The sequence below is a fragment of the Mesocricetus auratus genome, unplaced genomic scaffold (assembly GCF_017639785.1).
Source record: "Mesocricetus auratus isolate SY011 unplaced genomic scaffold, BCM_Maur_2.0 Super-Scaffold_100018, whole genome shotgun sequence".
NCBI lineage: Eukaryota > Metazoa > Chordata > Mammalia > Rodentia > Cricetidae > Mesocricetus > Mesocricetus auratus.
The window spans coordinates 4,007,762-4,023,489 of NW_024429199.1; the positions used below are offsets into that span (position 1 = coordinate 4,007,762).

General features: G+C 34.6%; 1 protein-coding gene across 3 annotated transcripts in view; it reads right to left on the reverse strand.

Moving 5' to 3' along the window:
* Positions 1 to 15,728, reverse strand: part of Rev3l (REV3 like, DNA directed polymerase zeta catalytic subunit) — a 143,165-nt gene that overhangs the window by 63,875 nt on the left and 63,562 nt on the right. For all 3 annotated transcript variants that reach the window (XR_005881818.1, XM_040758199.1, XM_040758200.1), the window contains 6 exons: positions 13,363 to 13,459; positions 7,037 to 7,131; positions 5,997 to 6,101; positions 5,020 to 5,104; positions 4,784 to 4,932; positions 2,658 to 2,777 (listed from right to left, as the gene is read on the reverse strand). Coding sequence is in view for 2 of the 3 variants with exons in the window: in XM_040758199.1 (XP_040614133.1) it covers positions 2,658 to 2,777; positions 4,784 to 4,932; positions 5,020 to 5,104; positions 5,997 to 6,101; positions 7,037 to 7,131; positions 13,363 to 13,459 (651 nt within the window). In the remaining variant the exon portion in view is untranslated. The remainder of the gene's footprint in view (positions 1 to 2,657; positions 2,778 to 4,783; positions 4,933 to 5,019; positions 5,105 to 5,996; positions 6,102 to 7,036; positions 7,132 to 13,362; positions 13,460 to 15,728) is intronic.

A 15,728-nucleotide genomic window follows, 5' to 3' on the forward strand; every position in this document is an offset into this window, starting at 1 on the left:
AGTGTCCTCTCCCCATCAACTGGCTCGCTTTCTACTTTCATGACCTTCATATATATTCATTTTTCTTCTCCATGTGTTTGTGTGTGGTGTGGGTATCTGTGCATGTGCAAGTAGAGGCCTAAGGTTGATGTGGGAATCTCTCAATTTCTTTTCTACATTAACTTTCATGGATATTTTTCCATTGCAGTTATTTATAAAATGGGATTGATACCAAGAATATATTAAAAATTAAAATGTTAAAAAAGAAATTAATTAGTAACTAGGGAAATGAGTTAGTTCACAAAAGGAGAAATGCAAATGGCAACTAAATATATAAAAATATACTGAAGCAAGGATTTTTTTTTTTGAGACAGGATCTCTCTATGCAGTCCTGGAATTCATTATACTTCACAAGTGTTAGGATTAAGAGCTTGGGCCACCAGGCCATGCTGATGCAGTACTCTTAATCAAACCCAGAACTCACTGGTAAGACTAGTCTCATTAGCTAGCTTACTCCTGGGATCCATCCTCTTTACCTTCTCAAGACAGAATTATAAGTGGAGTGCTATGATCCCCTGGCACTGATATGCGTTCTGAGGGTTTGAATGCCACTCCTCTTGCTTGCATGGCAAGAACTTTAACTCTATATTCATTTAAAAATATCTGTCTGATTTTATGTGCATGGGTATTTTGTCTGCATGTATGTCAGCACTCAAAGAAGAGGGCATAAGTGGGGGCTGGGTACTCTGGGATAGGAATTAAAGACATGTTTGATATTTGGGTACCAGGAACCAAACCTGGGTCCTCCGGAAGAGCAGCCAATGCTCCTAACTGTAGCCATTTTTCCATCTCATAACTAAGTTCTTTATGGCTCAAAAACAAACAAACAAAAACCCACTGTATGTATCTAAACCATGTTTTTTTTCTCTATTTGATTATCTATTCCTGGACATTTAGACTAGTTTGATATCTTGGCTTTTGTGACTCAATAACCAGAAACATACTGGCAGCTATTATCCAGGGGAAAGATGGTTGGGTTATTGGTAGCTGCTAGTGTTTTGAGGAGCCTCTGTACTATATCCCATGGAAGCTACACTAACTTCTATTCCTACTTGCAGTGTATAATATTGCCTTTACCTTTGCACCCACAGCAATATGTGAGCTCAGGGAGGGGCTGGAGAGATGGCTCAGTGGTTAAAAGCATGTAACTCTCTTGCAGAGGGCATGAGTTTGGTTTCCCAGAGCCTACTGCCTGTAAGCATCAGGGGATCTGATGCCCTCTTCTGGCCTCCATGGACACCTGCACACATGCTTGCCTCCAACAGACACATTTTAGTCATGTTAACAAATGTAATACAAAATGAAAACAATCACTTACAGCTAGTTTTGGTAATATCTACTTCTTAAACCTAAAATTACAATTAGTTTCATTTTTTCTGCCTAATTCTTTTAGAGCTTTGAAACACTTGTTGGAATTATAAGGCAAGGTGGAATCATATCTGCTATTGGAATAGCATATTTGGATAATGAAATGAATTAGGGATTTGCCACTCACACTCCTTTTTCAATTTTTTAAATTCTTCTATGCCGTCTTTTAACTTTTGTTTAACTGCATTTGATATATGTATTAATTATTCAAATAGAGAAATATATTTGAGATCACAACCTCAAATTAAAATAATAATATGTTCCTAAGACAATTTCTTTTTAAAATTAGATTATTCATTTAAAAGTTAAAAAGTTTCTTATTCAAAGTATTTTTAAATGAGTATATACAATAATTTTGTGATTGCCCACAATCAGTCAGTTTATGTTCCACCTAGATGCAAATGTAGAGAGGGCATTAGATGGAACTGGGATCATACCTGATACTATAAAAATTTAAAAAGGGAAGCAAAGAAGCAACATAACATTGATGATATCAAGCGAAATAAGAAGCATAATGTATAAATGGATTATGAGGATTAAAAGGCATTTAAGGTGATACAAAAACACTCTGAAATAACAGTCATGTGCTACACTACCTCAAATTTAGTGGCTTGTATGTAAATTTCCTTGTAGTACAGCAAACCATCCATCGTTTTATTATGCTTCATTTAGAGCATTATTTTAAAATGCATGTATTTGGGAGCCAGCTGAGTAGTTCATGTGCTTACTTTGCAAGTGTAAGGACCAGAGTTTAGACCCCCCAGAAACGCATATAAAAACTGGTGGGTACAGCAACCCACCTGTAATTCTTGCCCTGGAAGGTGGAGACAGGGGGTTCCCCTTTGGGTCTGACAGACTCTGCCTCAATGAATAAGGTTGAAGAGTGTTTAAGGATGGTTTCTGACATTGTCGTGGGGCCTCCAGATGCAGGCACACACACTTGCCTGCTTCTCCCAACACACGTAAAAACATGTACATATGTATACATACTACACACATGGAAAAGAAAAAAATAAAATTTGTTTTACTCCTAAAGCAACATGCTTTCACTCAATGTAGAGCTACAAGAAAAGGCTTTCTTCTACAGCTTTTTTTAAAAATAAAAAACTATGCAGAAAACACAAAACTACTTGATTTAATGAGATGTTTCAGTTTTATACTTACTAAATATGAAATGTTTACTTCTTCAAATCAAAGGAAAAATAGAAATCAGAAACTCACTTTGATGAAAACATGCTACATTTACTTACTGAAAGTTGGTGTCTCACTCAGTCTTTGAGTCAAAGGCTGGAAAGTCTGACTATTTTCCATGAGATTCAAAATTGCTTCTTCATTAATAAGTGCCTCTTCTACTTTCTGTCTAGTGTTACCTTAAGATGACAAAGAATACAAAAACATTGAGGCAATGACGAGGCTCTAAAAGTTATCAGCTTATATGACAGAACTTGTATTAAGTTATGGAATACTATAGTATAAATCTACTTTAAAAAACTAAAATGTTAACAAAATATACTAAATAAAAATGCAGTAAAAAAATAAAAGGCCACAGTATCATCTTCATCAATCATATGTGTTTAAAAAATTGAAAAATGCTTTATTATTTGCAAAATATAAGGAACATAGAACAGGACTTTGAGAGGTGGCTAAGCAGTTATGTCCTTAATGTTGTTTCAGATGATCAGAGTTCAGTTCCCAGAAACTATAAAAGGCAGTTTACAACCTCCTAGAAACTTCAGCTTGAGAGGAGGCAATGTCCTATTCTGGTTTCTGTGGGACCCAATACATACTCACACAAAGATGCGTGCGCAGAATTTGTTTCAATTCACTGGTCATCAGAAAATGAAGATTAAAATAAAGAAATGCCATTTCAAAGAACTATAGTAGCATATTTATTATTTCATTTGTATCTATTATTTAGCACATTCAAATGTTCTCTAAGGTTCTCTTGCCTAAAAACACTAATACGAAACAAAGTTACTAATCCACAAAATTTTCATTATTCTCCTACATACCAAGCTATTTTTTTTGCATGCATCCTAGCATCCAGCTATGCATATGTATTTTATAGAGAAAGTCTTGAGGAAACCAATTAAGAAGGCAGATATAGACCTGGGCAAAAGTGAAAATGATCTAATACTTATAAAGAAACAGGTAAGTATTAAAGTAAAACATTAGTCAGTGGCTAAAATGAATAAACAATGATAAATTTCAATTAAGATGTTGATATAAAAGATAATCACTATTAGAAATGAAGGAAATAAAAATTAAGTCTCAGTAAGATAGCATTTCATATACTGTAGAAAAATTATATTAAAGAGATAATATCAAGTATTACATAAAAACACTAAATTACAGTAAGTCTTACATAACGTTGTTAGGAATATAAAATAGTATACCCACAATGGAAAACAATTTGGCATTTCATTTAAAAACTAAACACAAATTTATCACATGCTCTAAAAAATTCCCCTCACTGTTACCTACTAAAAAGAAAACATGCTCATACAAAGACATGTTTACCCAAGCATTACTTTAATTTTTCCCCCTTCTTCAAAGGCAATTTTTACAGTGAAGTTTACTGTGCAACTGGTTTATTTGCTATTATTTCCAATATTTTATAATTCTTCCCATGACATTTATGTTAAATTTCATATTTTATTATTCATAGCAACATTATTTTTATCAATCAAAAGTGAAAGCAACTGAAATATCTACCAACTGATAAATGAATTAATAAGTATAACATTGGTAATAAAAGGAATGAAGTAATGATAATTACAACAGTATAGGTAAAACCTGAAAGGGTTTGCTAAGAGAATGAGAAACCCACATTGCATGATTTCACTTATCTGGCATATTTAGAAATGTAAACAGACAAAACTCTAAGGAAATGGTTATTTGGGAGTTAGAAATGGGAATGGACATGACCACCAATAAGAAAGCCTGTAGGCTGATGGACATTTCCTAAATTTAGAACATATGGAGTAATTATGTGTTTAAAATGAGTGAATTTTATGTTCTGTAGCTTATTTCTCAATTATCTGGTTAAAAATGCAAAATTTTGAATGTAAAGGCATGTTGCTTAATCTACGCCAAGAACAACATCGTTTTTATAAAATTTGAAATGTTGTGGATATATACATATATAAAAAATTGTCACAAAATTTTATGTTGTAACAGTTTACAGCAACTTTAGCATAGTGTTTATCTTTAGAGACATTGAAAGGATAAAAGAACAGAAAATAATCTTTGCTATATTTATTTCTTAGAAGAAAAACAAACTAGGAAACAGCCAAACAGTAACTTAAGTGTCCAATGCAATGACGTTTCTTTTAGTGTTTTCTGTTTAAATGAAAAGATACTCAAATAATCTCACCTTTGCTCAAATCTGTATCTTTGTGGACTTCTATCATGTTGGCTGGCGTACACGGAAGCACTTCAGGAGTAAGAATCTCAGAGTGCAATGTTAATTCAGCAGAGAACTCTTGGGATCCATTGTTGTAGTCCACAGATCCTGATAATGTTCTATTTAATTAAAGCATAACTTTTATATATAATTATATAACAAAGCAATAAAATGAGCTCTCAGATCTGTAATAAATAACCACTTACACAGAGAAATCATTCTGTTTGAGAATTTCTTGAAGTCTCTTCTGAAATAGTTTTTCACTTTCTGTTGCTGGCACGAATCTGCAATCTTTAAATTTGAAAGATGCATTAGATAGCAAATGAATGAAATACTTTACCTTTGTCTTTAAGGAGCTGTGAAAAAATCACAGCAATCTCATATCTTTCTCCTAACCCATATTCCACAATTTAAAATGTTCTGTTATAGAATCATACAAAAGAAAAATGGATTTTATTAAACAATGAAATTAAGAATTTATCATCACTTGAAGTTTTATAATTACAACCTATTTTAAAGGGCATAAAAAGACACTTAAGTTTTATCAAACATTTTTGACACTCTAGATAAATCACAGTTGCTAGCTGCCATAAGAGTGCTAGGAATTGAACCTGGGTCCTCTGGAAGAGCAGTCAGTGCTCTTAATTTCTGAGCCACCTCTTTAGTCCTTTACACTTTTATTTCTAAAGTTTTGCTATCTATACTCTGTGGCATTTGAACTTTCAAATTCTTTCAGAATAAAGCAACACTTAATAATAAATGAATATTTTCCTCAGAGTTGTACATGTTGATCAAAGTGAGGGTTTATATGACAGTTTTTGGAAAACAATGAGTACAGTTATTTCATGGCTGACACTTTCAAAGTAGAACAAATAAAATGGTGTTTTTAAGCTGAGATCCAAGGTTTTCAATATCTTATTTAGAAATAACAAAGAGAAAAATATACTAGAGTAAGAAAAAGGCAAGAAAATAAGGTACTCAAAAACAAAGAACACAAAGATAACAATAAAGTGACACTTTAGAGCAGTTTTAAAGCTTTATTGGTGTACAGCGATGACAATAACTACATAGAAAATTAAAGGTAATTTAAGAAATAAAATCTAGTGCTAAGAGGAAACTCAATGACTATCTTTTTCCATTAGAAATACTTCCTTAAATCATTAAAGCATTATCAGGCTCATACCTTGTGATTCAGGCTGGCTAATTTGAGAACTTTCATTTCTGTTTCTTCGCCGTTGCTTTTCATCTTCCCATATGGCCTGCAGCCCAGGGTTTCCACCAATTTGAGCTGCAATCACAATACTACAAGGGTCAAAGAGAAAAATTCTTTCTATAAACTCCCTAAGCCTTAATACTTTTTTTGGGGTGGGACAGAGTCTTAGTGTATATCCCTGACTAGCCTGTAACTCACTATGTAACCCAAGCTGGTCTGGGATTCATATATATATATATATAGAGAGAGAGAGACTGTGTACACTATAATGGACAAATTATCCCAACTCTTAAGTTTATCATGCTTCTTCCTTTCTAGTTTTTTTTTCTCTAATGACTGAAAAAAAAAACAAGGAAAAAATTCAAATATCTGATGAGATATAAATCTACAGCTTCTCTCCATGGCATACAGCCTATATGTAGAACAATTAAAAGGCAGGGTATATGAAGTTATTTTATGCTGGCTAATGTTATTTACTGTCACTTAGTTTTATATCTAGGTAACCATAATCATGTAGATGGAAACATAAATGAGCAAAAAGACTTCCTATTGTGATTAAACATGAAATGTGGTCTGAAGAGTTGAGTGTTGGCAGCTGCACTTAAGAGGTGACTGGATTATGAGGGCACTAAGTTCATCAATGGAACGATCCATTTAATTTAGAGCTGAATGGGCTATTAGGAGTGGGCATAGTTGGGAGTAGGAGTGCTGCAGTATTTATCTTGTCTTGATTCCTTTATGTCTGATTCCTGCCATGTCTTACCATAGGCCTGGAAATGATGGAGCCAGATTACCATGAACTGAAACCTCTGAAACTGAGAAGCCCAAAGAAGTCTTTCTTTAAGATGGTGTCCCCCGGTTTTTTTGTCAATGCAGAAGGAAGCTGGCCAACAAACCCGCCCATCAGAAACAAACAACACACTTAAAACATATGCTTTCTCCTTCTATAATATCTATTTTCATCATGTTTTATAAATAAAAATACAGAGTAAGAAAAATTGTGTGCATACCCTCAATGTCCAGCCTGTTTAAGATGTCAGCAGCTACAGCATCCACTTCTAATTCACATGTGCTCAGAGGTTCAACACCTTCTAGTAACAAAGAGCTGAAAAGAAACAATGTTAATGAATCCAGTAACTGTGCTAGAATAAGCTTCCCAAATCATTGTTGCTGCTGGAGATCTGAGATTTTTCTTATGCAGAAATTTATGTTTTGGTAGCAATGAGAAAGCATGAGGATAGAAATGAATTCATGACTATTCATGATACTATGTGCATGTGATAAATTAATAACAGGGTAAGAAAGGACAGTCTATTGATACCATGTAAAATTTGGTTTATATATTCTAAATCATTTTATATGGAAGGAAAATTTAATGTTAAGCATGTGGTTCTGACCAAGGAAATAGTTAACAGAGGGATAACATGAGAATTCATTAAAAATCATAAGTATAGAAAGTAAGTTGTCTGGAAGCATCTCCCCCTGCAATCATATATGCTTTTCAGATAAGGAAAGCCAAGCAACTGAAAAGCAGGCAAATGATAATCACTATTCTTGTCCTCAGCTACTCCTGAGCTGGAGATGCTCTACAAATTTTCACAACTACTCAAGTGTTAAACCACATGGATGTTGAACAGTGACAACAGAGAACTATAGCAGGTTTTCATCAATGCATTTGACTTGAAAACATGGGTTAGTTGGAGGATTTTCTAACCTTCAAAGCCACTAAAAAGAAAATTAGGAAGACACCATGTAATTGTCCAATGCTCCCAGAATGCACACAACCCTGGTACAGGTCCTTGTCTGCAAGTTTCAAATGTTAGAGCTCAGGCCAGAACATATATTAAATGAAAATGAAAGATTAATAACTTTACTTGAAAGTAGATGATGCAGATTCTATTAACATTTCATTAGATGTTATTTTAAATAATTTAAGAAAAACATTAGGATGCTTTCATTTTCTATTGTCTTTTCCTAAGGAAAATGTGGTGGGATGTTAGACATTAATTAGTCATGGCTGGTGGTATAGCTCAATGGTAGAAAACCTGCCTGGGATGCTTGAGGTCTCACCCTGATCATTAACAGTACCTTCCCACAAAACAACAAACCAAAAGCTAACTTATCACAACATATCCTTTTACCTTTCAGAAAAAACAATTCATAAAGAAGATTGGCCTCTTTATCCATATAAATGAACCAAATTCACTTTGCCATGATTTAGGTTCTAGACAGTAGAGTTCATAGTCAACAATCTTCTTGTACTAATATGCTTTGTAATGTTAAAGAATTATATTGAAAAAATGTTAGATTTGTGACAAAAATGAGCATTATTAAAATTAGTACTTTGGAAACAAAGAAAGACTCAGCAACACTGAAAAAATATAAAATCTCAATCAAAGAAGGAAAAAATTATTTCTTTTTGAGACAGGGTCTCTCTACATGACCCTTGGCTATCTTGGAATTCAGGGTATAGACCAGGCAGGCCTCAAACTCAGATATCTGCTTTCCTTTGCCTCCCAAGTACTGAGATTAAAAATGTGCAACACCATGCCCAGCATTTTTTTATTGTTTTTAAAGACAAAACCTGGCAAAATATAGTCTAGGCTGGCCTGGAATCCCTGATCTTCCTGCTGAACCCCCCTAGTGCTACAATTATAGGTGTGCATCGCCATTCTTAGAAATAAAAATTTGTAACTATTTTTTTGCTTTTATTACAAAAGTGTTTCAAAAAAGTCCACAGTATTTCTAGAAGGGAAAAAAGTTCTCAAAATAAAAATTATTTTCAGTAAAATAAGTGATTAAAAAGATTTGAGTCATTAAGTAAATGCAGAAAATTCATTTTGACAATTAAAATTAGATACGTAATACAACAGAAATTACACAATTGTTCCTATTTAAATACTTCTTTGACAACTGAATATAAGAAATCAACTAATTAGAATCATGGCATATAGAATTTAAACACTAATAAACTAAAAATATCTACAGGTTGTTCTGCTTGCCTTACAAGCATGGCAGCCTGAGTTAAAAATCTAAGGCCAAACCCACATTTAACAGTAGAACTGTCTCTCTAAGTTGTTCTGTGGTCACCACACGCACTCTGTCTTGTGTACTTACAAACACATCACACACATATTAACACAAACACAGCACACACACACACACACAGTCTAAAAATTTAAATCTCTGTATCATTCTAAAGGGTAGGCAGAGTGGAATTATTGTAGTCATATAACTTTTTTACTTGTTATGGCCTTTGTGACGATGTTTATAAAGGAATATCAAATAATTCATCATATTTTTTTAAAGGTACCCAGAAGAACATACTAGAATTAAGGAGAGAAATGAGACTGATCAACTCTATTTATGGGAAAACTTCTGGCATTATCTTTTATTTGTATTTAATGAAATCACAGATTTTCAGATATCATAAGCATGAGAGGAAAAGACAGGCTCTAAAACAAATAAAAAACACATAGAGCTAGCAAGGAGTGGTGAATTACATCCCAGCATGAGGAAGTAGAAGCAAAAGTATGGCTACAAGTTTAATTACATATAGTCAATTTCAGGCTATCCAACACTACACAGTGAGACAACCTCAAAATAAATAAATATTAAAGAAAAGAAAACCTACCCATTCATCTGAGTTAATAATTTCACTAGTTTGCCTAACTAATTTCTAGAACTCTTAAAAACAATAAGACTTCTTGCAAACATTCTAAAATTAAATTTCTGTGCAATTCTGTATAGTACAATTCCAATTTTAATCCTAGTCAATGTACTTTTATTATAGTTTTATGGCTTGACAAGAAAGATTGTTGTATGAGGCTCAGATTATCAATAGGAAGACTTCAGGGATAGTGATTACCCTTGTTACTTGAAACCTTTAAAAACACATTCAGAAAGAATATTCTAGCCAATAAAAATTTTTATCATTAATGAGAATCTTTCTAAACTTTAGGCGGAAAAGAAACCTTAGGTAATTTTATAATATGGAAATCTGTCAAGTACCTACTAGAAAGCTGAAGCTTAAACTAGTGTGATGGTTGTTGTCTTGTGTCAACTTCACATAAGCTAGAGTAATCTAAGAAGAAGGAACCTCCCAATAAAAAGGATGCCTCCGTAAGACTGCTCTATAGGCAAGTCTGTGGAGTATATTATTAGCCAGTGATTGATGAGGAAGGGTCCCTAGCACTGTGATCAGTGCTACCCATGGGCACATAATCCTGGGCTATATAAGAAAGCTGAGCAAGTCACAGAAAGAAAGCATGGGCAGTGCTGTAGTTCCTGCTCCAACTTTTCTCAGTGATGGACAGTAATCAAGGAGTTGTAAGAGAAAATAAAGCCTTTCTTTCCCAAAGTGGTTTTGGTCAGTATTTATCACAGCTACAGTGAAGCCGACTAGCACAGAAATTGGTGTCAGGAATGAGGTTCCTGCAATGGACTTGATTGTGTTCCTTTGATGGGGGACTGCAGAAGTGTTTGGAATTCTGAGCTTGAAAGGGTGTTGATCATTCAGAGTTTAGTACGCTGTTGTGGGAACTTGGAAAATAGGAATGTTAAGAGATATTCAGATAATAAGGGCAAAGACTCCATCAGGGCTGTTTGTGTGGTATTTTCTATTAAAATCTGTGGTTTCTGGTCATCTGGGGGATGAAGAATCTGCCATGATTAACAGGAAATAGCATTACTGAAGTGAAATCTTTGCTTTTCTAGGACAATTGAGGCAGGCTAGCTGGGGTGGGGTGGCTAAAGAATCAGCTACGATTGGTAGGAGACCAGCATTACAATCACAGAAACAGAATCTCCTGGCAACCGTTTCCTCAGGGTTGACACACAGAAGCTGTGATCCAGAAGTGACCAAGACTAGATCTCAAGATGATGGCAAATTTCTGGCCCAATATTCTGTGGGTGATGCCACTCTGGACAGGTATCTTGGCTTGTATAAAAAGAACAAACTGAGGATGCCACAGAGAGCAAAGAAGTAAGCAGCATGCCTTTGTGGTTCTGCTTCAGCTCTTGCATCCACGTTCCTGCCTGGAGTTCCTGCTTCAGCTTTCCTTCATGATGGACTAAAGTGTAAGATAAAATAAATCCCTTCCTTCCAAAGCTACTTTTGGTCATGGCTTTTATCACAGCACTGAAAATAAACTAGGGCAATTAGATAAGCTCTAAGTGAAATGTATCTTTGGTTTGGCTTATCAGGCAAGGTTTTACTAAATAGTTTGGTCTGGCCTCAAACTTCCAATCTTTGGGCTTCAACCTACTGAGTCTTGGGAGTATGAGGCTGCATCAACCATTCAAAACAAGTACTTTTATGATCATTTTAAGATCAACCAATGCTTTCTTTGTTTGTTTTAAGACAGGCTTTCTCTGTGTAGCCCTGGCTGTCTTAGAACTCACTATGTAGATCAGGCTAGCCTCAAACCCAGAGATCTACCTGCCACTGCCTTCCAAGTGCTGGGATTAAAGGCACGTATCACCAACACCCAGCAATAAGCTCCTTAATATAAAGTAAAAAGTAAAGTCAATAAATACTAGCAGCCCACCCCATTCTTCACACATATAAATACCCAAAAGAAAAGATAAAAAAAAAATCAGTGAGCTAGGAGATTATCTCAGCTTGCCACACAAACATGAGAACTAAGTTCAGTTCTCTAGTATCTGTGTAAAAACCTGGGTGTAGCATCCTTAGTCTGTAATTCTATCCCTGAGGAAGAGGAGAAAGGAAGTTCTCTATGGCTTGCTGTTCATCTAATTAGAAAGTTCCAAGTTCAGTGAAAGACTTCCAAGAAATAAGGTGGAAAGTGACTATGGGAGAAACCTAACCATTACTCTATCCTCCATACATATGTGCACACATGTACACACAAACACACACCAAAAAACCAAAACAAACAAAACAAACAAACACAAAATAAACCATCACCATCACCACCACCACCGCCACCACCACCACCAACAACAACAACAAAGTCAACCAACCCCACAAAGATCAGTGTGCTAGTGAGATGGCCAGCAGGGTGCTTGCAGGCAGGCCTCAAAGACCTAAATTTGATCCCAAGATCCCACATGGTAGAATGAAAGAGATTTGTCTTATGATCTCCATATTTGTGCATGCATACACACACACGGAAGGGAGGGAGTAAGAAAGAAGGAAGGAAGGAAAGAAGGAGGGAGGGAGGAGAAAAAAAGTTTAAAATAATAATTATAAATTAAAAAAAAATCTAGGCCAGTAGGATGGCTCACTGGGTCAAAACACTTGCTATCAAACTTGATGACCTGAGTTCTATGCCGAGGGCTTATATGGCAGAAAGAGAAAACTGACTCCCACAATTTGTCCTCTGATTTCTGTGCATATGTGCACATACCCAACAGATGAATAAAAGCACGCTTAAAACCTTTTAAAAACTGAGTGACATTCATGTAGTTAAAAGGAGGAAAACTATAACCATATTGCCAATAACACAGTGACCAGTAAGAGGCTCATGAAAGCTTGAGCAATGCTATTTAGGACAACTTTACACAGAGAAACTACTGACTAATAATTTAGAAAGGTAGTGATTACATGCCTGCTTTATGGTAGGAAATCTAAGCATTTGGAATATACTACAACTTTAACAAAAAGTATAATCAACAAAAGAGTTAAAAGAAACAAGTTGTATTTTGTTTTGTATTTATTTCTATAGCTCCTTAATATTTAGAAACCTAAAAGGTTATTTAATTTAAAAATATGTGCCATTTCAATTTTAAATTGATATTTTATAGTAACTGAATTTTTAACTTGATAACTTACAAGACCTCAATTTAGATTGCATGATGAAGATCAATACTGGCAAGAAATATAACAACCTACTTCAGATTCCTCTTATTAATTAGGTAATAACTATGTGTGTTTCCATGGTCTGTTTTTATTTTATTTTTGAAACTACAGTTAATTTTATATTGTGTGTTTTACATTGTTCAGGTGTATATGCTATCAACTGCATGTAGAGGTCAGATGACACCCCGCAGGAATCTGTTCTTTCCTTCTACCATGTAGGTCCCAGGGATCAAACGCAGACCATCAGATTTGGCAGTAAGTGTCTTTACCTCTTACCAATTTGCTGCTCCCACCACCATGATCTACTCTTTAAACCTATGAATCCATGTTACATACCAATACTGAGACTTACTTTATTATTTTTCTTATCATTTTTTATTTTAAAATGAGACTTACTTTTAAAATAAACATTTAAAAGACGCAATGCAGTAAAACATTAAGTTTTAGTGATGATAACCAACGGTAACTGATCACATACATAAAACTTTCCCTTCTTTGACAACATTGGCTAACCTTGGTATTTCATCCTCTTCCCACCTAAATAAAGTACCAGCAGCAGAATTTCCTGATAACTGATCCTTGAATAATCCAGCTGCATGTGACGTATCACCTAGAAAAAGAAAGGTACACTTAAATAAACTGTCCTTTCAAACTTTTTATTCTATTTAATAAATCCATCATGTATGTATTTATTAGAGACAGTATCTCATTACACAGCCTTAGCTGACCCAGAAATCACTATGTGGACTAGGACAGCCTCAAACACACAGACAAGACAAACTGCATCCTGAGTGCTAGGATTAAAAGCATGAACCACTATATTTGGAAAATTATATTTATAATTTGTACAAATTTGTTCTCTTTGTAAAATAATTTACAAATCATGTAAAAGTACCTAAACATTATATCTTAAAGATTCACTGATACACAGGATTACATATACACAGTTAAGTGAAGTAATTCCAAACTAAGAGTAGAAAAAAGGGTTTACAATGAATTGATTTGAGTAACAGTTACAAAATTCCATAGTATAATAAAAGTATATATATCTAAATGTTCAGGTAAATATAATTAATATCCCATTAAAAATAAAGAATTATTTTTTTAGTTCAAATTGCTATAGTATTCTTAGCCTCAATAAATTTCAAGTGGAAATTTGGCAGGAAATTGGAAATATAATCTGATCTTAACATACAAACAAAAGCACACAATTTATTCCAGAAATAACACAAATAGTGATATGATAAATTCTTTTATTCAGTGAACATCTTAACTGTTTCACAGTTTTAGCATCTATGAATAAAGTTGCAGCAAAAATGTGCATTCAGATTTGGTGGTCTACATTTTAAAGCACTTGAACAAACACCATAGAGAACAACGGCTGGGTCCAACTGCAAGTACAATTAATGCTATGAGACTACAAAATTGTGGCCCAAATAACTACTATTTCACATTTGCCATCAGAAATGAATGAGAGTTGCTACGGTTTAACACACCAGTCAGCATTTGTTATCATGAATCTTTTCAAGTGTAGCCTTTTATAATAGGTTTGTAGAGTAGAACTTTCTAGTTTTAATTAAAATGTTCCTCTTATATAATTGTTGCAGATTTGTTCGCAATGTCACTCTGAGACTACCAATAAAATTTAAACCTTGAATCAGAAAGCAGAATCCATGTTCAGCTGGCCAGGATAATCCATAGTTTTTGGAGGACCCAGAATAGGATAGAGACAGAGGAAGGAATGGGGAGGGGCTTTTTCATCTGGGAAGGTGGAGAGGCATGGTCAATTGATCATTTCTCTGTCACTCTGTGGAGCTATCAAGTATCTACCCCAATACCTGACTCCTGAGTTTTTATTAATAAAAGATAATCTAAGATAAAAACTTCATATAATGTTGCATATCATTTTTTTGTATGTTTGCAATCAACTTTAGGGGAAGGAGAAATGTGTTTGGGGCTTTTGGCCATGTTTAATTAGATTGCTTTTAAAAAAAATCTTTATATATTATAGGTATATTATATATTAAATGTATAAAATACAAAAATATTCACACTGAAAGATTCACATGGCATGAACTTATACTCTCTTTCTCTCTCTCTCCCTGTCTCTCTCTCTCTCTCTCTCTCTCAGCTGTTCACAATTCTGGTTACCTGTCTTTTGCCAAAGCTTGCCATGGATAGTCACCTCCTCTTGTCCTGTCTTTCTACCTCTGGGACCTGCCAGATCCTAGTCTGACCTCCACCAGAGAACTTTCAATCACCACTTGTGACCCAGAGTGCCAGAGCCTTGTTAGCTGCCTGACTGGGACCCTTCCCTTGTCCTATCTGCCTTTGAGACTCAGGACCAGTCCAAACTAACAGGAGAAACTTTTCCAGGCTCCTTAATCAAACAGCTAAAGGTACTAGACTACAGCAGAGAAACAGAACAGACGAGATGAGGCAGTATCCTCAAAAACCAGATAGCACAATTAAAGGAGATCTGAACCCTCCTATGAATTGATCCATTCCTAAGCACTATAAACACCTCTGCTGAAATAAGGTGATAAAACAAGAGAAAAAAAAGGAAGAAAAGAAAAACTCAATGAACAAACTAACTCTATCTGTGCAAACACAACACAGAAACAAAAGTAATGCAAAAATCAAAACTAACATATCACCTCCAAAACACACAAAAATCTCATAGCATGGAATAGAAAATGCCATGGAAGAAACTACCACACAAACAACTCAAAGAAGAGAAAGACAAAGAGATGAATGAAATAAGTTAATTCAAGCATGAAAATAGTTTGAATTTTTGAAGAAAACCAAAGCCGAAATGATGCTAGAATTGAAAACCTCAATAAACCAATAAATAACAAACAGTGTAAAGCCTCAGCAAC